This window comes from Podarcis muralis, chromosome 17, assembly GCF_964188315.1.
Source record: "Podarcis muralis chromosome 17, rPodMur119.hap1.1, whole genome shotgun sequence".
NCBI classification, from domain to species: Eukaryota; Metazoa; Chordata; class Lepidosauria; order Squamata; family Lacertidae; genus Podarcis; species Podarcis muralis.
The window spans coordinates 26,136,767-26,155,841 of NC_135671.1; the positions used below are offsets into that span (position 1 = coordinate 26,136,767).

The 19,075-nt window shown below is 43.4% G+C and overlaps 1 protein-coding gene across 7 annotated transcripts in view; it reads right to left on the reverse strand.

Annotated features, from left to right (window-relative positions):
- The window catches only part of BNC2 (basonuclin zinc finger protein 2), a 404,961-nt gene that overhangs the window by 280,789 nt on the left and 105,097 nt on the right, over positions 1-19,075 (reverse strand). For 3 of the 7 annotated variants that reach the window (XM_028712350.2, XM_077921545.1, XM_077921546.1), the window contains one exon: positions 3,198-3,398. The exons of 1 other annotated variant lie outside the window; for it this stretch is intronic. In XM_028712350.2, coding sequence (XP_028568183.1) covers positions 3,198-3,398 — 201 coding nt within the window. Of the gene's footprint in view, positions 1-3,197; positions 3,399-4,133; positions 5,488-19,075 lie in introns of those variants that run through there. 3 more of the 7 variants (XM_028712353.2, XM_077921547.1, XM_028712349.2) reach the window with 2 other exon arrangements.

The window sequence follows — 19,075 nt, forward strand, 5'->3', positions numbered from 1 at the left end:
GGCTTAGCATAGTATAAACTAAGGTTTTAAACTACGTACCCTCTGTACAGGTATTGGCTTTCCGTCATTGTATCACAAATCCACCTGAAGTTAAAAGTACCATTTAATTCTAACCTAAGCAAGTATTTGATTGCATAGTAATAATAATCCTTTTTTACACGTAGAATGAAATATTCCGACAAGCCCAAAATGTCTCACTAATCATTTCTTTAAATGATGCCAAACTTTTGCTTGCAATATAAGCATCTTCTGTACCAACTGTTTCTACTTTTGAACAAGAAACAAAAGTTACCCTCAAATGTATGGATATTAAAATAACAATAATAATATGGACAAAATAGTTTGCAGAAGTCCTAAAACCATAACTGTAACAAATAAATAAGGGTGTGTGTGTGTGTGTTAATAGACCCATGCATAATGCTTTCAAGGGAGGGGAAATCTTAACACTGGTAGCTATCAGGCATATTTTTAGGTGCCCTAGTAAACGGCTGTCATGTGCAGGCTGCATAAGTAAACATATCTAAGAGATTTAGCAAGTCAATAAAAAGTTAAAGCTGTTATACTTTGCAAGTGGAATTAACTTACCCTCTTAAAAGAAAAAGAAATGGAGTGGGGGGGGGGGTAGAAATACAAAACTCTGGGTGGAATGTTTTAAGCAGACAGCAGCATTCTAACCACCAAGGACATGGAGAAATAGTGCACACTTTCAAAATAAATATGTTCATCATTACCACCTTTACAAAACTACTGTGTCTGCATCTGCCAAACATTTAGCCATGTACGAGATGATTATTCTTTTCCCAACACAGTCTCAGAAAAATAAACATGGCCATATGTGTCCAGTAATTTTTTTGGGGGGGGGGGAGGGGGGAAGATAACCAACCATTTTAAGATCCTCATGCATTAGCACAATTAACAACAATAGAGAAGTAACAGCTGAGTTGTGGATGGGCTTGCTTTTGCCCACCAACAATTTTTTGCCCAGTCCTCTGGAACGTGATGTCCTCCTCTTAAATTTCTACATCCCTGCACATCCTAACATCAAGCACTTTTTCCAGTACTCCCCAAAACGAATAAATGTCTAACTCGGGGTGGGGGTGGGGGGGAGTCAAACACTCAAATGCAATCTAACACGATGTATGTGGTTCAACAGTGATCTATCTATCCATTGATCATTATCTGGCACTAGTTGAATTAACTCTTTTAGTGCCAAAGAGGGAAGGCGGCTTTCATCCCAAGCTGCTATACCTGAATACATTTGAAGGTACTGAAAATAGAACGACAGGTTAAGTTTAGGATGGCTGTCAATTTCCTTGCTTTAAAATGAATGCAAAAACACCTAAATGCAGGAAATGTCACATGCAGAGGCAGTCTACTATAACAATCAAACCATATACTGGTGTCCAGAACAGAAGATCTGAAATGATATTTTTTCAAACTGGGCTCTAGGTCTTTTTCACTGATTAAGAATAAGGAACAGCATATAAGGAGTTCCTCATTTGGCTTGTGTTGATTATATTTCTGAATAGTAAGCTGTTATCAGTTGTAATAAGGGTCCCTCTACAGGATAGATCTAAATATACCTTATTTGAATGCAGGCAGCCTATAGAGAGAGACACGCTGTTTTAAAATCTTTTCTGTACACAACTGTTGTACGCTATAAACTTGCCTCCATGTGAGCCTGTGTGTGAGAGAGAGTGAGTGAGTGTGTGTGTATTTCTTTCCTAATGATTACCAAGCAAACGATCTTTTCTTTACATTACCAACAGCCAGTTATATATCCTCAGCCACAACTACTCTAGAAATGACAGCGCTTTTGCGTCAATGGAATTCATTCATAAAAAACAACAAAAACAAACCCTGAAAAGAAAACGGGCTCGCCAAAGCACTACAACTTATGTCACAACTTTTTGTCACTTCAGCTTCTTATCATATGAAAAAAAAAAAAATCTTTCCCCCCCAAAAAGGCAACTCCTTTAAAAAACAAAAATACAAAATTGGGGGAAGCCCTAACATATGCATTTTTATTTTTTTTTAAAAAAAGTCTCTAGTTTTAAACCTCCATCCCCCCTCTGCTTGAGTCCAGTCCAATTTGAAAGTTTCTTTTTCATCCCTTCAATTGTGTGTGTGTGTGCAATTTCATGCAGAAGAGTCAAACAGTTGTGAAAGAGTAGCCACATCAGGCTGGGGGTGCGTATCACCGAGTACATGATACAGAGACAACAGCAGCCCCTGTGATTAATTATCAGTTATTACTGGCCTTGCAGCAACGGTTTAGCTTTCCCGTCAGAACCGCCATACCAGGCTGCCTTAAACGCGGCCCCCGGTGAAGGGACTGCTCTGGGGATGACGCCAAGACACAGCTCTCTGCAGAAACAGTATGTGTGTGAGAGTATTGGGGGGGGGGCGCAGAGGGAGGGAGAGAGACCAGCAACTGAAACTGTCTCATCTAAGGACCCTCAGCTATGGGCTGCCAGCAATTCCAGCACAACTGAACTCTCTCTCTCTCCCTCTCTTTCCCCCTTAGGTCTGCATAAGGCTGTTTTCTGCCACCTGAACTCAATTAAGCACCCCCCTCTCCCAAGTTTAGTATCAGTTTTGATATGAGGTCTTACATATTCCGTGGGGTGGGAAGAGAGGAATGAAAGAAAGAAAGAAAGAAAAGACTTTTTGCTGGGATACTATGATACTTCATTATTATTATTATTATTATTATTATTAATTGTTATTATTATTGTTATTATTATTTAAAAAAGAGAGAGGGGAGAGAGAGAAAAATGGAAGGAAGGGGGAAAGGAAAAGAAAACAAAGGAAAACAAAAGGCAATAAATATTAACCATGGAGTTAATGATCTGTTCAGAAAACTTTAAAGGGGGTGTGGAGAGAGAAGGACTTTTATTTTAAAGCATGTCTTATTTTTGTTCTCTCTCTCTCTCTTTTCTCTTTTTTTTTAGTTGCCCATGGGGATGTAGTGAAGTAAGCACGAACATTCAAATTACTTAGTTATGACACTACAGAAACTGTGCAGTGTTAAAATTAAAACAAAAGCGCAGACAAGACGAGTTGGTGGGGGTGGAAAGTAAAATTGCAAAATGAAACACACAACCCGGCAAGCAACAAACTGAGACAGACATTCACTTCAACGTGTGTGAGACATTAAAAGTAAAGGAAAAGGAAAAGGAAAAAAAGTAACGTACCTGCTGGGACATTCTGAACAAGAGGTTAGTGTCTGCGTTCTGCCATGTCCCCATGAAACCAGATTCGGCCGTTGCTGTCCTTGTTCCGAACTGCATGGAGTTGTCAGCACAGGAGTCTCTCAAAGTCAAGTCTCTTGCCCTCTTTCGTTCTGTGTCTCTCTGAGTGTCTCTGTCTCTCACATCCACTTCTGCCTCTTCTGACTGAAAAGTGAAGGTGGATTTTTTTTTTGAGCCTCTTGGCAGTCAGTAGCAGGAGTGTAGTGTAGTTAAGCTAGCTGCACAGTGCCTTCCATTTGGGAAGCAGGGGGGGGAGCTTTGGGGAGGGGGGCCAGAGCTTCTTTCGCACCTTCTGCACAGATACCCCTATCATTTATGCATACACTGTGACTCCCCAAGCTCGCCTTTGCTTGGGTTTAACAGCTGCCTGTCAGGTGTGCATGCAGCACTGAGGAAACCCAACCATCAGCCTCATACTCTTTAGCCACTGGATGTCATTGGATAGCAGAGCAAGAGAGGGAGTCAACTGCACCGTTCCACTGTCAGGCACGAAATGACATTACTGCAATAGCCCCCTCGCAGCCTTAAGCATACACATGCACACACACTCTAAGTAGTATGCTGATCAGAGTGAATTCAGAAGAACAAGCTGTGGCCCTTTCCCCTGTTTTCCTTCAACAATGCTGTCAAGAACAGCATGTAATTGCTGACACTTGCCTATTAAACGCAGACTGTAAACCTCCTAACAGGAGAAGGGAAGGCAAGAGAGCAGAGGGACAACCAATTGCTCACTTATTTAGACAATAGCATGCAGAACCACCACGCAGCAGAAGTTGGCCTGGCTGCTTTTTTAAAATATAGCTACTTCTTTATGTGGCCACTTTTGCAACAGCCCCAGCCCCCCATTTTTTTTTATAAACGATAAAAAAAAGCTCTTACCAAAAAAGAAGGGGGTGGGATGAAATAAGACGATCTCCAACTTCTTTTAAAAAGAAAACTAGGAAAGAACTGCATGCATGTTTCATCTCTCACATCTTTGTTTTCCCCTGTTAATTGCCTAAAATGCCTCAAGGAGCAGAAGTCGGGGGAAAGAGAAGTGTCTTCTCTCTTTTCCATAAAGATCAAAAGTTGATTTATTTATTTTTTTAAAAAACGTAAAGTTCTTGGATGAGGAATATACAATAACCTTTCAGATCACAAAAGGGAGTGGGTGAAATGAACGAAATAAAAAGGCAACTCTACCCAGAAAAAACAAAACAAACCGCAGCATTTCTTTTTAGGGTTGCCACCAGCGTAAAGATTGTTAACACAGGCTAGATTCAATGAAAAACCGAAAGCCACTGCCACCAACTACTTTTTAAAAACCAAGCTCTATTTAGAACAATGCACTTTGCATTTTCCCAGTACTGTTACGTACTTTGGTCTCCTATGAGGAAAAACCGGAGGGAGGAGCGAGAGGGAGAGAACACCTACATGGATTACATAAACACTGCAACTTCAAAAATGTAAAACAAAATTCATGCCCTCTCATAAAAAAACAACAACCACCAACACCAAGTCAGGTTAAACGAAATGGGGGAGAAGAGTCTAGTTTTTCTCAACTTAATGTGTAAGGAACATTCATCTTCTAATAAAATCTACAAATTGAGAGGACAAATGTACCACTCTCGCAAGCTCTCCCTTAACTGGAGAACAACAATAAACCTCACTCTCTCACAAAACAACAAAAGAATCACAAGAAAGCTTCAGTGGCAGCCGTGTGTCATTAGTGTGCAATGAGGAAAGATGAGAAAGCAAACGCTATGTTGACACAAATGTGTCTTCCCCTTTAGATCCTGGCATCTCCTGAAAGCTTTTCTGTTAAACTTCCCTCCAGTTCACCACCATTAAGCACACGCACGCACACAAAAACCAGTCTCAAAAGCTGCAAATTCAATATCTGAGAAACAAAAACAAGAGCCCAAAGAACTGTTGCCTTAAAATATATTAAGTCCACCTGTGGTCAATAAAAATATTCTTGTTGCATGGAACGAGGAGGGGAGGAGGAAGAAGAAGGAGGGGGGGAGAAAACAGCCCCTATGAGTCAATTGTGCCAACAGTGGCTGTACCTTTAGAGCTAGCTATTACCCACTTAAACTCCCTCTAAAATTTGCTAGCCTCTTGCTTTCTGAAGTGGTACTCAGTGCCTTAGTCGAGCTGCCTGCTCAGCTCCTGACCTTCCCACTAATGGCTGTTATTTGTGGGAGGCTTAAGGAGAATGTCAGTAGCCAGTTTCCTCCTCTCTGCATCTCTTGTGCGCTGTCTCCCCACCTCTCCCTTTCCTCCCCCCCCCCCTTACTCCTGTCCTGCAGTCCTCTCCACTCCCAGGGAGAGAAAGGGGGAGGGAGGAAAAAGCCCACGCACACAAAAACCAAGTGGCATGCAGCAGCAAGCACCTGCAGTAATAGACTCTTTTATTAAAACTGTTATTCTGCAAGACTTGAAATTCCCCGTGGACTGGGCCATGTCAAAGCCGATATAATTAACTAGAGGCTCAGCAACGGATCAATTACCAGACAAGCAAGTGATAGTGAAATCAATGAAAGATCATCAGCCACATTATCAGTGTTGCAACTCATTAGGGTAAAACTGAGAAATGTGCTCAAAGCGAGCCCAAGCAAGGTGGCATTACAAAACAAAGGGCTAATTTGGAGACCCTGCTGTGAACAATCTGTAACAGAATTAGCCTTCTCTCTCCCCCCCCCAAACACCCGCACCAACCAAACTGCGCAGCTCTGTAACTAAATGTGACAGTCTGAGAGAAGCAGTTTATTAAGACACCAACTCCAAGTTTATTTAGTTCATAAACTCTCTCCTAGAAAATCGATACAGTCTGTACAGGGTTATTAGGCTGACTAGCTAATACATCCAAATCTGGTCTTCCCAGGCAGCAGCCTAAAATTCTACCTAACAAAGATGGAGGGGGGGGGGGGAGAACCTCAACAGCTGTAGAACATGGCATCCAATAAGCCTATCATGTAGTGGCCACATTATGGCATGCAACTGAAACTGCAAGGGGAGTGTGGGGGAAATGACTGCTAATACAATACGGAGGAAACCAACGGAATAAAACATTGCAAACCTTCCGTACCACTAAGTACATTCCTATTAAAGCAGTAAATAGTTCCTAATAGAAGGAGCACCTACCAGATGTCTTTGCAGAACAATACGCAGGCTACAAAGCACTTAAGGGGTAACTGCAACCCCCTGCAGTGCTAACACAAAAAAACTGCATCCAAACCCACTTTAGAGGAAGGGAGCTCCATGAAGCTCCACAGAGCTCTTACTTCCAAGTAAAAACGTGCAAGACCAGGCGGCACGACATTATGGCACCTAGCCTTAGGTGTATGTCAAATGTTCGCAAATTCCAACACAAACAGCATTTCATACAGAACCCACATGTGGGTGTTCAGATGTGAGAACACACAAGGATAGATTTCACTACATATGGACGGGGTGTCCTGTGTCCCCTAAGTGTGTGTAAATGCAACAGAATGCATGCATATAACGATTTATATATAGGTTGCCTGCTCATTCATCTATGGAAATCCTTTCTGTATAGGAATTTGTAACATGTGAGTGGCCTTTAATCTTGCAAAAACTGACACATTAGTTTGTTTTCAAATAATATTCTCAAAGTCCAATCCCTGATGCTAATATTTCCCTTTGAAATTAATTATCCCACTTCCCTTGGTGCAAGCAGAGTGAATTCCCCCCCCCCCCAGAGACTGTCTCAACAAACCTAGGTAACTGTGTATTAACTCACCAGACAACAGTCCGTCCCGTCCCCCCCCCCCCAACTATACCTCCAGTAATCACAAAATGCTACGAACTAACAGCACGAACTAACAGGACAATGCATTTAGTGTCACAAGATTTTGAGTGAAATGCTATGGGCCATGTTATACTTTAACAGATTTCCACTTAGCTTTCTGAAAGACTTAAAGACTAGCTCTTTGTATTAAGTGTTTTACCATATTCAGTAAAGCATAATAAAAGCACTGTCCATACTGTTTGTTTGTAACACCACATTTTTCGATTGTATAACAGTGCTGATGCTCAATGAAAAGACCTCTGGATAAGATTACAGCAGAGCTTTCCAAACTGTGTGTCGCGACACAGTAGTGTGCCGGCTGCTTTGTGCGGGTGTGTCGCGCAAACGCTCTTATAAGGGGTAAGTTTAACCTCCGGTTTGCTAGTTAAAACTGAATTGCTGTGTCGTGAAATGATGCATGTCTAGAAAGTGTGTCACCAACATGAAAAGTTAGGAAAGCTCGGGATTAAAGTCTTATGTGGCACAATAGTGTTCTTTTCCCCCACCCCCAAGAAACTTCCATTCATTGTCACAATTCTTTGATACATATCTTTAAATACAATCCTTTTTACAATATTTAAAATATTACATCGGCTCAAATATCGGTTCGTTTTTGTCTCCATTTTGTCAGTTCCTGCATGTCAATACATGCAACATGCAACTACTTTTAAGATTCAGTAAATCATTTGTTTAAAAGGATTTAAAAGTATATGGAGCTGTCCTATACTTCAGCTATTAATCAGAAAAATAATTGCAGATTTTTTTTGTATCTTACATGCATATAACTGTACTGTACATGTACATTCAATGAGGTCCAATTAGTTTTTTTTTGGGGGGGGGGGTTCACTTCAGTTAGGATGCACTAACAAGACTGTGGGGAGACCATGCAATACAGCCAGCAGCATAAGACAGAATGCTGTTTTCCTAGAAGCATGAATTCCCACAACTGATCATTTTAGAATGTTACTGATCCTTACAATATTTGTTTTCCTAACATCTAGGAGATCACAATGAATGCCTGTATTAACTAAACACGGAGAAGTATCCTGAGAAGCAGTTTGATGGGGGAAGGATACTTCAGCGAGACCCTGTGTTTTTATATTTGGCATGTTAACATTCTGAACGTTACTAAACCAAGCCTTTGTCTCACACACTCATGGACAAAGTTTAAGGGCCTTTACATAAGAGATGGGAAACCAAAAATGTAGTAGGCTCACAATTTTTTGTGCAGCAGGCAAAAAAATAATAATCTGTTGAAGTGCAAAGCACAAAAATCTAAATAATTTTATTACATACCCTCAGTGCTTTTTTTCCTAGGAAGAAAGGTGTCAGTACAGTGGTACCTTGGTTCATGAACTTAATCCGTTCCGGAAGTCTGTTCTTAAACCAAAACCATTCTTAAACTGAGGCATGCTTTCACTAATGAGGCCTCCCGCCGCCGGTGCCCTTCCACCATTCGGCTTCCATTCGTAGACCGAGGTAAAGTTTGCAAACTGGGACACTACTTCCGGTTTTGCAGAGTTTGTAAATCAAATTGTTCTTAAACCGGACTGTTCTTAAACTGAGATACCCCTGTACCTCCTGAAGGCCATTGTGGGCATGGCTAGAAAGAGCAGGATGAGGGGGGAGAAACAAAAGGCTGTGACTGATGGGCAGAGAGCGGGGGGGGGGGGCAAGAGGGAGTAGGTGGGGATGACATCCGATCTGGAACCCGCAAATTGCAATTGGGCATAGCAGTCCTGTTTTGCAGGGCCTTCCCTTTGTCTGGTAACAAGTGAGATGTGCTGAGAATGGGGCTGGGGAGCCCATACTTCCATTCCTCCATGCAGGGAGGTGGGCAGGCGGGGGGGGGGGAGAGCGGGGAGTGAGCCTGAGGGGACGGGGGCGAAATGCAGCCGCCGCTGATGGAGCTGGATTTCTCCCCCCGTTCCCCCATTTTCTCCTCAGACACCCCAGTGGGGTGCCTGGTTTGCTCTTGTCCTCCCCACCCAGCCACCCTTTCCCCTTGGCGCTGCCGCTTGCTTCTCAGTTTTGGCAGAGTTGCTCCCCAGGGAGTCTTAAGCTTTCAAGAGCAGCACTTGAATGGGGGCCCTGAAATGAACTGCCAACCAGTGCAGCTGCTTCAAAACAGAGATTATTTGAGTTCTGAAGGGAAACCCCAACAGCAGTGGGCTTTGCACTCTCGGATTCTGGCAGCGTCTTGTGTGACACTAAAATTCGGTGCCCTACCACCGCCTCTCACGCTCCGTTCTACAGCACTGTATTGGTGGCACCAAAAACCTCCTCTGACCCCAGCCAGTCATCTTGCATTTTGGAGCAGTTAAAAGTTTCAATCTCATCTTTAAGGGCAGCATTGCATAGAGCACATTGCTATATAAACCCTTCTGGAAGTAACCAGAGCAGGGAGTACCAAGCCCATGTTGTTGTTGTTGTTGTTGTTGTTGTTGTTGAGTTGTTTAGTCGTGTCCTACTCTTCGTGACCCCATGGACCAGAGCACGCCAGGCACTCCTGTCTTCCACTGCCTCCCACAGTTTGGTCAAACTCATGTTGGTAGCTTTGAGAACACTGTCCAACCATCTCGTCCTCTGTCATCCCCTTCTCCTTGTGCCCTCCATCTTTCCCAACATCAGGGTTTTTTTCCAGGGAGTCTTCTCTTCTCATGAGGTGGCCAAAGTATTGGAGTCTCAGCTTCAGGATCTGTCCTACCAGTGAGCACTCAGGGCTGATTTCCTCCAGAATGGATAAGTTTGATCTTCTTGCAGTCCATGGGACTCTCAAGAGTCTCCTCCAGCACCACGTTATCTCTGTACAAAAGGGGCCATAACTGGCAAACCAGCCGAAGCTGGGAAAATGCATTCCTAGCTACAGAGACACCTGTGCCTCCATTGGCAAGGCTGAATCCAGGAGCCCCTCACCCCAAAGCTAGAGATCTGTTCCTTCTAGGGGAGTGCAACTCAGCTGAGGACATGACATTTTCCCACCTCCCAAACTCAAGAACTCAGACACACAACACCTCTGTCTTTCCAGCATTCTGTTCCTATTTATTGGCTCCACATCCAGTCCATCACCACCTCCAGGCAACGGTCTAATGCCTGACCCGCCTTTCCTGATTCAGGTGGAATAGAATCATAGAACTGTAGAGTTGGAAGGGAGCCCAGAGGCCATCTAGTCCAACCCCCTTCAGTGCATGGAATAGAGAAACAGAGTTGCATGCCATATTTGTGGCATCTTACTCGAAAACCCTTGAGGGCAGCTCTCACCTGTTTCATACACCACAAGACAACTCCTAGAGCACCGAACAGTAGACTGGGGGCAACCCATAGTCAGGTGGGCAGGGTACAAATAATAAAATTATTATTATTATTATTATTATTATTATTATTATTATTATTATTATTCTCCCACAATGACTAAGCAACAAATGTCAGATTTTTAGCAGCACCCAGTAACATAGCCATGCATTAAAAACACTTCTGTTTGCTAGTGGAAAATATATTTGGATGAACTAGAAGATATAGGGCACACATATAGTCCAGTATATGTCTTTCTAGCTATATGTGTTTGTTAAGTATTCCGTTCGCTCCATTGACTTACTGTACAGTACCTGTAATTCCCAGAGTTCAGTTTGCTGCAGCTGTTAACAGACTCTATAATCTGTAATGACAGTAAACTGGCCTTTGCTCTTCCCTTATTCACTATTCATTTTCTAGGCTTGGTTAAATAGATTGCTGGGTTAAAGATCAGTAGTTTTTCATGTGACACGCTTTGGTATTCATCTAATGGCCTGTGAGGACAAAACTGTCCCTGTTCTTGCCAAAACAACAAAATGCGTCCTTCACACCGCATGACAATCAGCCCTTCCTTGTGTCCACATAGCCAAACTTAGATAACTTTTTAGAGGGTGTCTTAAGTGTATGCCTGGAACCGGTTCAGCAAAAGAGAAAGACGCATTTTAGCAAATGCGGAGAATACTATTCTTTTGATTCTGGTTGATATGGACATGTAAACACTTTTTATCCATTCTTTGGCATTTTCAGGATGCTGTTCATAGCAGGCAGCAGGAAGGAATGGTTTAGGTTTCTTCAGTTCTATGTTCATCTGCTCTCTTTTTTAATAGTATTGGATGTTATTTGCAAATTGGGGTACAGTGGTACCTCGGGTTACTTACGCTTCAGGTTACAGACTCCGCTAACCCTTGGGTTAAGAACTTTGCTTCAGGATGAGAACACAAATCGTGATCTGGCGGTGCAGCGGCAGCAGGAGGCCCCATTAGCTAAAGTGGTGCTTCAGGTTAAGAACAGTTTCAGGTTAAGAACAGACCTCCGGAACGAATTAAGTACTTAACCCGAGGTACGACTGTACTGCATCCCACCCTGGGATCTCTTGTGATGAAGAGTGGGCTAAAAGCATGAGCTTTTACAAAGAGTTCAAACATGATAGCTCAGTTGGAAGAGCATGAGACTTTTAATCTCAGGGTCATGGGTTTGAGCATGGCAGGGGGTTGGACTAGATGACACTCGTGGTCCCTTCCAACTATACAATTCTAAGATTCTATGATTCATCAAGGCCTAGCTTGAGCATGGTTATTCCATTTCGCCTCAGAGCTGCTGCCGGCCCTTAATATATTGGGGTGTTGGGAATGATGTGTCTAGACGGGAGTTTGGATCCAGAAGATTGCCCAAACTATGAACCTGTTCCTTCTGTGATTAAGCCATTTTTATTATTTATTTTTTTGTCACTGGAGGCTCCAATGGCAACCCTAGCCACTGAGGCTTTCTACTACCTATAGCTGGTACACCAACTATGACTTGCGCACCAGTTACAGCCACCCTCCAACAAAGATAGCATGGTAGGGTTGCCATCTTCTAAAAAGCAAACAAAAAAGAGGACACATTTGCCGCCTTCTATGACAACTCGAAGCTACAAACATGAGTCTGACCAAACTGCGGGAGGCAGTGGAAGACAGGAGTGCCTGGCGTGCTCTGGTCCATGGGGTCACGAAGAGTCGGACACCACTAAACGACTAAACAACAACAAATGACAACTCAACCCATGAAAAAGAGGACATGTCCTGGAATAAGAGGACCTATGGCAACCCTATCAGGCCACAGTGATTCCCTGCACGGGTGACCTCAAGACTCCATAATTACAATGCACTCTGTGTTGGGCAACTCTTGGGCCTGGAAAATCAAGCTGGCGTAAAATACTGCAGCTAGACTGTTGGTGGGGACAGATTTCTGCCAGCACAGTACTCTTCTTTTCACTGCCCATATTTCAAGCAGGCTTGTCCCTTCAAAGGATAAAATCCCAACTTAATTGTGAGATGGACCTAGGCTAGCCCAGAACCATTAGTTGCTCTTTCTGTTAAGATTACAAAGCATCACAGCTAGGCTTAAAAACCCTTGTTCTGTTTCTGCCTTTCCCCAGCCACAAATCTCACTAACAGCCACATATGTTTATGGGCTCTAAGATAGGTACTGTGAGCCTTTACCAAGGCAAGGGAAATAATATTTGAAAATTACACAAAGCTGGCACGGTGACAATAGTTCAGAGGTGGCATTTCAATAGAGCAAACAGCACTTTCTTCCCCCAAGAATGTAAGTAAAGGAATCGCTCTGCGACATCTGTTAGACTATGAAATGCTAACAGATGTCTTAAGTGGGGGGAAAAGGGAGAAAAATCCATACAGGAAACCATACACCAAACAGATAATGCTGCTAACTTTCCACATATTACCAAACAAAAAAAACAACAACCCTAAAACATTGGCAGCTTGCTTCTTTTCTGTGATAAAATATTTCTTAGACTTGGGTTTTAGTAAGTTGGAAGGTACTGACTCATAATTTCTCTATATAAAAAAGCATCTATAAGAAAATTTATTTCCAATAATTACACATGTTTTAATAGCTTATATTCAAATACTAAGTATTCCAAAACATTTCATCCATAGGTTTTTAAATCTTTTGTGTTTTAATAAATGAACAAGGGAATATGGAACTATTACAGCCTTCATATGGAGGAATCTGGAAAAACATTCCTGATTTATTTCCTAATTGTGGTTTCATTCAAACTCTGCTTTGCATCTCACTGTGCCCAATATGTTCAGGCCTATCATGGCGAGTTCTGAAAAGGAAATGAGTAATGATAAGCTGGGGGAAAGAACACACAACAGTGGTTAAGAGATTGAGAATGTTCCCATCTCTGCCAGATCTATGAAGCAGGCTCAGGAGAATTTCAGGCTTGTGGGGTCTACACTTTGGGAATTTTCTTTTGCACTAAGTACCCTGAATCCACTAACCACAGCAAGGTGCGAAATAGCGGCAAGGAGGTGTGGAATCAGACACAAAGGAGTGGCCTAGGGACTGAATGAATTATCTACTTCACCCCATAAGCCATGCATGCAGGGGCGGAGAAAGGGGGTATGATGGGGGTGGGCCACGCTGGGTGTCACAACTGAGGGGGGTGACAAAATGGTGGGCAGCACTCACCGCGGGGCCTCAGCGCACCCGAGCTATGCGTCTCTCCTGGGAGTGGCATGGTGGTTTGGGCGCCTTCAGGCTCCGTGCTGTCCCAAACGGTCCGCCCACCGCCTTCACCTCAGCTGTAGGGCAGCTGAGGAGGAGGAGGCAGGCAGGCAGACTCACGCCCCACGGAGCGTGCCCCACTCCTGGGTGCAGGACACGCGTGCCGCCCCAGATGCCCAATCGGCTTGCTCCGCCACTGCATGCATGCACCAGGAATGACTTATTCTGTTGTAGATTTGTACTTAAAAATGTAACTACAGATCAAATGGTCCAACTGAAAGAAGAAATACAGTGGTACCTTAAGTGGTACTTAATTTGATCCAGAGGTCCGTTCTTAACCTGAAACTGTTCTTAACCTGAGATGGGCCTCCAACTGCTGCTGCGTCGCCACCGGGCGATTTCTGTTCTCATCCTGAAGCAAAGTTCTTAACCCAAGGTACTATTTCTGGGTTAGCGGAGTCTGTAACCTGAAGCATCTGTAACCTGAAGCGTATGTAACCCGAGGTACCACTGTAAAAAGACTTTGTTGTTGCTGCTGCTGCTGCTGCTTTTGATGCTAAAGAATTAAAGAGTCAGAAACCCTTTCTGGTCTACTGTGAATAACCCAGTAGATCCCACCTTGCATTCTGCCCACCCCTGACAAGGAACAAATTACAGTACTTGTAAATGTCATAAAACTCTGATGGCTGCATGCCCTGAGTGCATGCTCACAAGTGCATGCTCACAAATGCCCTGAGTGCATGCTCACAAGCTTAACTCTTTCCCTACTGGCTGCTTTTTTATTCTAAACTCCTACCCCAGGCACTTCATACCCATCTGTCACAGGGTTGCAGATATTTGGAACAGCCACTTCTCCACTAAAAAAGCACACCCTTCCAAAACCTGTTTTCTTTGCCCTGTGCACACTTTGCCCCCTAACACTTCCTTTAAAAAAAAAAGCTTTCAACTGTTCGCAGTTATGAAGCTCACAGGGTGCCCATGAACATCAGTGACAAGAGAAACATTTGCCTTTTGCAAGAAAGGGCACAGCAGGGAAACAAAGCTGTACAAAAGTGCTCCTGGCCATCATTGCCACTTAAATATCCAACAGCAGAGGCAGGTCTAGGAGCAGCCCTATCCTGATCTTTCAAGGGGAGTAAATCACATCTAGTATACACTATACACCCATAAATCTATGCCACATATCTTGCTGACCAACAATACCTGTCTTGCCTGAATCAAGTGTGGGGGCTAGGGGGGGCAGAGATAATAAGTAGTAGTAGTAGTAGTAGTAGTAGTAGTAGTAGTAGTAATAATAATTTATTATATGTACCCTGCCCATCTGGCTGGGTCTCCCCAGCCACTCTGGGTGGCTTCCAACAAAGATTAAAAATACATTAAAATGTCACACATTAAAAGCTTCCCTGAACAGGACTGCCTTCAGATGTCTTCTAAATGTCAGGTAGTTGTTTATCTCCTTGACACCTGATGATAGGGCGTTCCACAGGGCGGACACCACTACCGAGAAGGCCCTCTCCTGGTTCCCTGTAGCTTTGCTTCTCACAGTGAGGGAACCGCCAGAAGGCCCTTGGCACTGGACCTCAGATGGCACGAGTGGCCTTAACAGATGGCTCACCTGCAAACAATGTGTTGCAGGTTAGAACCTTCCATACTTTTGTCTTGGCATGGACTTGTGTGAGGTTCAACAGACACGCCCCCCCCCACCGCTCCCTTGAATGAAATGACACACTGTCTTCAGTAGAACTGAAGGCATATGCCACAGAGAGTTGGGGCGAAAACACAGTCTTGTTTCACACGGCTCTTTAATGGAAAGGAGTCTGAGGATGAGCAGTCATATTGGCCAGTGCTGCACATGTTCTCATGGAAGGACACAATCGTATTGCGGAGCTTAGGTGGACAATCCTATCTTGCTGGGCAGTGTGAAGAGTCATTTTGGGCTGAAAAGGTCAAAGGCCTTCATCAGGTCTCCTGCAGCTAGAATAGTGAGAAAATCATGAAGACTGATAAAGAAAAAGAAGGTAGCTTTTACCATATGTGATGGGCGTGTAAGGTAATAAAAGCATTCTGGGAAATGATGTATAATGAATTGGAAAAAAATGTTTAAAATAATGTTAATTTTTCAAAAAACCAGAAGCTTTCCTATTAGGAATTAGATCCCAAAGGAGCAGAAAAGACTTTTCATGCACGCAGCGACAGCCACACAGATGTTACTAGCCCAGAGATGGAAAGAAGACAAAGTCCCTACCAGAGAAGAATGGCAAATTAAGCTGTTGGACTATGCCAAAATGGCAAAACTGACCGGAAGGCTCAGGAACCAAGAAGACAAAAACTTCAATAAAGAATGGGAAAAAATTATAATTTACTTAAGAGACCACTGTAAGGAGATGAAAACATTAGCAGGATTGCAACAACACTTGTAATGTAGAAGATATTATGGACAAAACGGAGAGACATAAAATTTGTATGATGAAATAATATGCAGTTGAAAAGGTTTATAATAGGACGTGCGGAGGGGAAGGTGGGAAGTCTAGAGATTTTGAAAAATCTCTAAATATGAATATGCATTTTGTATTGTTATAACTCGACACTTATAAAATCAAATAAAAACAATTCAGAAAAAGAAAAAGAAAACCATGCCGACTGTTGACCTCTGAGCTCTAAAACCACACTGTGACTAGGGATAGACCCTGTCTGCGAGTGACTGTAATCTGTTGAGAACTACAGGGGCGAAGGCTTTCCTCACAGTGCTCAGCAGAGGTATTCCACAGTAGTTATTATCCTCATGGTTGGTCACCTTTGTTCTTAGAGAGGGTCACAATGCTGGAGTCATGCATGTCTTGTGGTACAGGTCCTGTTTCCCAACACTGCTGTGGAGATGCGTATTCTGGGCTAACAATACTCTTGCCGTGTCGAAGACCATGTTTTCCCACAAGTACAGTTCTTGATAGTGCTCTGCCCATTGCTTCATCTGCTTGCTGCAGTCTGTGATGATCTCCGCGGACAAGGTTTTCAGCAATGCAGCCCAAAGTCCAAAGGTATACTTTCTTCATGCATTTGCACATTTTGGGAGAACTGCCGCTGCCAGCAGCAAGTTGAGGGCTCTGATGCAGCTTTAGCCAGTAGTCATTGGCACACTGTCTGGAAATCCACTGGGCATCGTTCCTTGCCTTTCTCGGTGCAGCAAGCGTCTTCTTGCAGGGCAGGTAAAGGTAAAGGTACCCCTGCCCGTACGGGCCAGTCGTGACCGACTCTAGGGTTGCGCGCTCATCTCGCTCAAGAGGCCGGGAGCCGGCGCCGTCCGAAGACACTTCCGGGTCACGTGGCCAGCGTGACGAAGCTGCAACTGGCGAGCCAGCACCAGTGCCGCACACGGAAACACCGTTTACCTTCCCGCTATAAAGCGGTACCTATTTATCTACTTGCGCTTAGGGGTGCTTTCGAACTGCTAGGTGGGCAGGAGCTGGGACCGAACGACGGGAGCGCACCCCGCCGGGGGGATTCGAACCGCCGACCTTACGATCAGCAAGTCCTAGGTACTGAGGTTTTACCCACAGCGCCACCCGCGTCCCTTATTGCAGGGCACACGCTTGTAATTAACAAGAGTCTCACACTTTTTTAAAGAAGTAGGGAAATCGCAATCTATTTCTATTTGTTTGAAATATAACTGTACAACCCTAAGATACCAACTTAAGAGGAGCAATCTCAGAATAATTAAAATCTATAATGAGTCCTACCTTTGAAAGAAGTGCCTCAAAGCTGTTTACAATGCTTTTTTCAAGGGTAATTTTAAATAAGATTCAAATAGTGTCAGCCATTTCTTTTCCAGTCTACTAGCATTCTCAGTTGATGACTTGAAGAGAGCTCCTATGTTTGATGGCATGACTATATGACAAACCTATCCAGCCATTTAACTTTTCTTCAGAATAATCCTAAATATTTAGCATTCTCCCCAAACCTGCACATAATGTATTCCCCAGAATTTCAGGTGGAGGGCAGAGAAAGCTTATTGGATCTTAACCCTTAAACAAATTTAAAGTTAAGGATAAAGTTAACATGCCCTAATGTTGTGTTGTCACATTCCAATGCCACCATTTCATCACCCATAGAGCCATGCAATCGGTTCAGCAAATCAAAAGAATAGTGAAATGCTTATTGTGATCAAGGAAATCTATGAACAAAGTTGTTAATTATTTTAGTTATTGAATGTAGTATAGGAAAGCAGGTAATTTGTGTGCCAATATAGCAATAGATGACATAGTGCTCAGTTCAATGAAAACAGTAGGTAAACACATCCCCCTGGGGTTCGCCATTTATGTTAAATGTTTTATTTTTGCTTGGAATTTCATTCTTGAAAAATAACTGACGTCAATCAAATTTAAATACCAATAGGCAAAAACTCATCATGGCCAATGTCCTATTTATTAGGGAAAGCATTCTTAAAATATAAATAGTGCACAAAAATGATGAACAGGTGGCAACCCTAAATACATGTGGTTTCACTTCTAAGTGCTACCTTGATGTTGGAAAGTCATGTTTGATGAGCCTCTAACCTTTTCGCCTAAGAGCTACATAATGCCATTATACTAAATAAGCGTGTACATCACTTTATATCCATGTGCTCTAAAGAAGGAGCCTTACATTCAGCTTCAGTCTGAAGATTTTAATTTATGTACTGAGGGTTTTCTTCCTGTTAATTTTTTTGGTGTAGCACTCCTCAGTGATAATTTGAACCATAGGCTTTCCCCTCCACAACTGTGGAGAATGTTTGCTCTTGTAGACCTTGACATCTTTGCACTCAAAAGTCTGTTTGAAAAATAACAGCGAGCCACAAATCCGTTTCACACCTTCCCTCCACACATTGACCGAACATGTGGACAGAGAAGCAGTGTCATGCCCATAGATGGAGCTCCTTACACCTCTAAACACTCAGGAGACTATGTGAAACAACTTTAATGTACATTTTCAGGCCCCTGGCAGTGACATTGTGGGGTGCTGCAAGAGCCTGTGCTATTTAATAGCTATATAAACCACTGGGAGCAGTCACTAGGAGTTTCGGGGTGAGGTTCCATCTGTCTGCTGATAACACCCAGTTATCATAACATCTACATGTTCTGCATAACAGCTAAATAAGGAGGGGTTGTGCAGTTCCTGGGTCATTGCCTGGACGCAGTGGTGAAATGGATGAGGAAAAACAGGCTGAGCTTCAGTCTTGGCAAGATGGAGGCGCTATGAGTGAATAATTCCTGTGTCCGAGAAATTGGTCCATTGCCCACTGTGGACGGGGGGGTTGTACCTCCCTCCTGAAGGAGCAGGTTTGCAGTTTGGGGACCCAGCTCTGTCACTGGAGGCTCAGGTACCCTCAGAGGCTAGAAGTGCCTTTTGCCAACAGCTACTGGCTTGATAGCTATGACGGCCATTTCCAGAGCAGGGAATTCTGGCCATGGAAGTTCATGCGTTGGTTACTTCCAAGACTGGATTGCTGCAATGCGCTTGGATGTGGGGC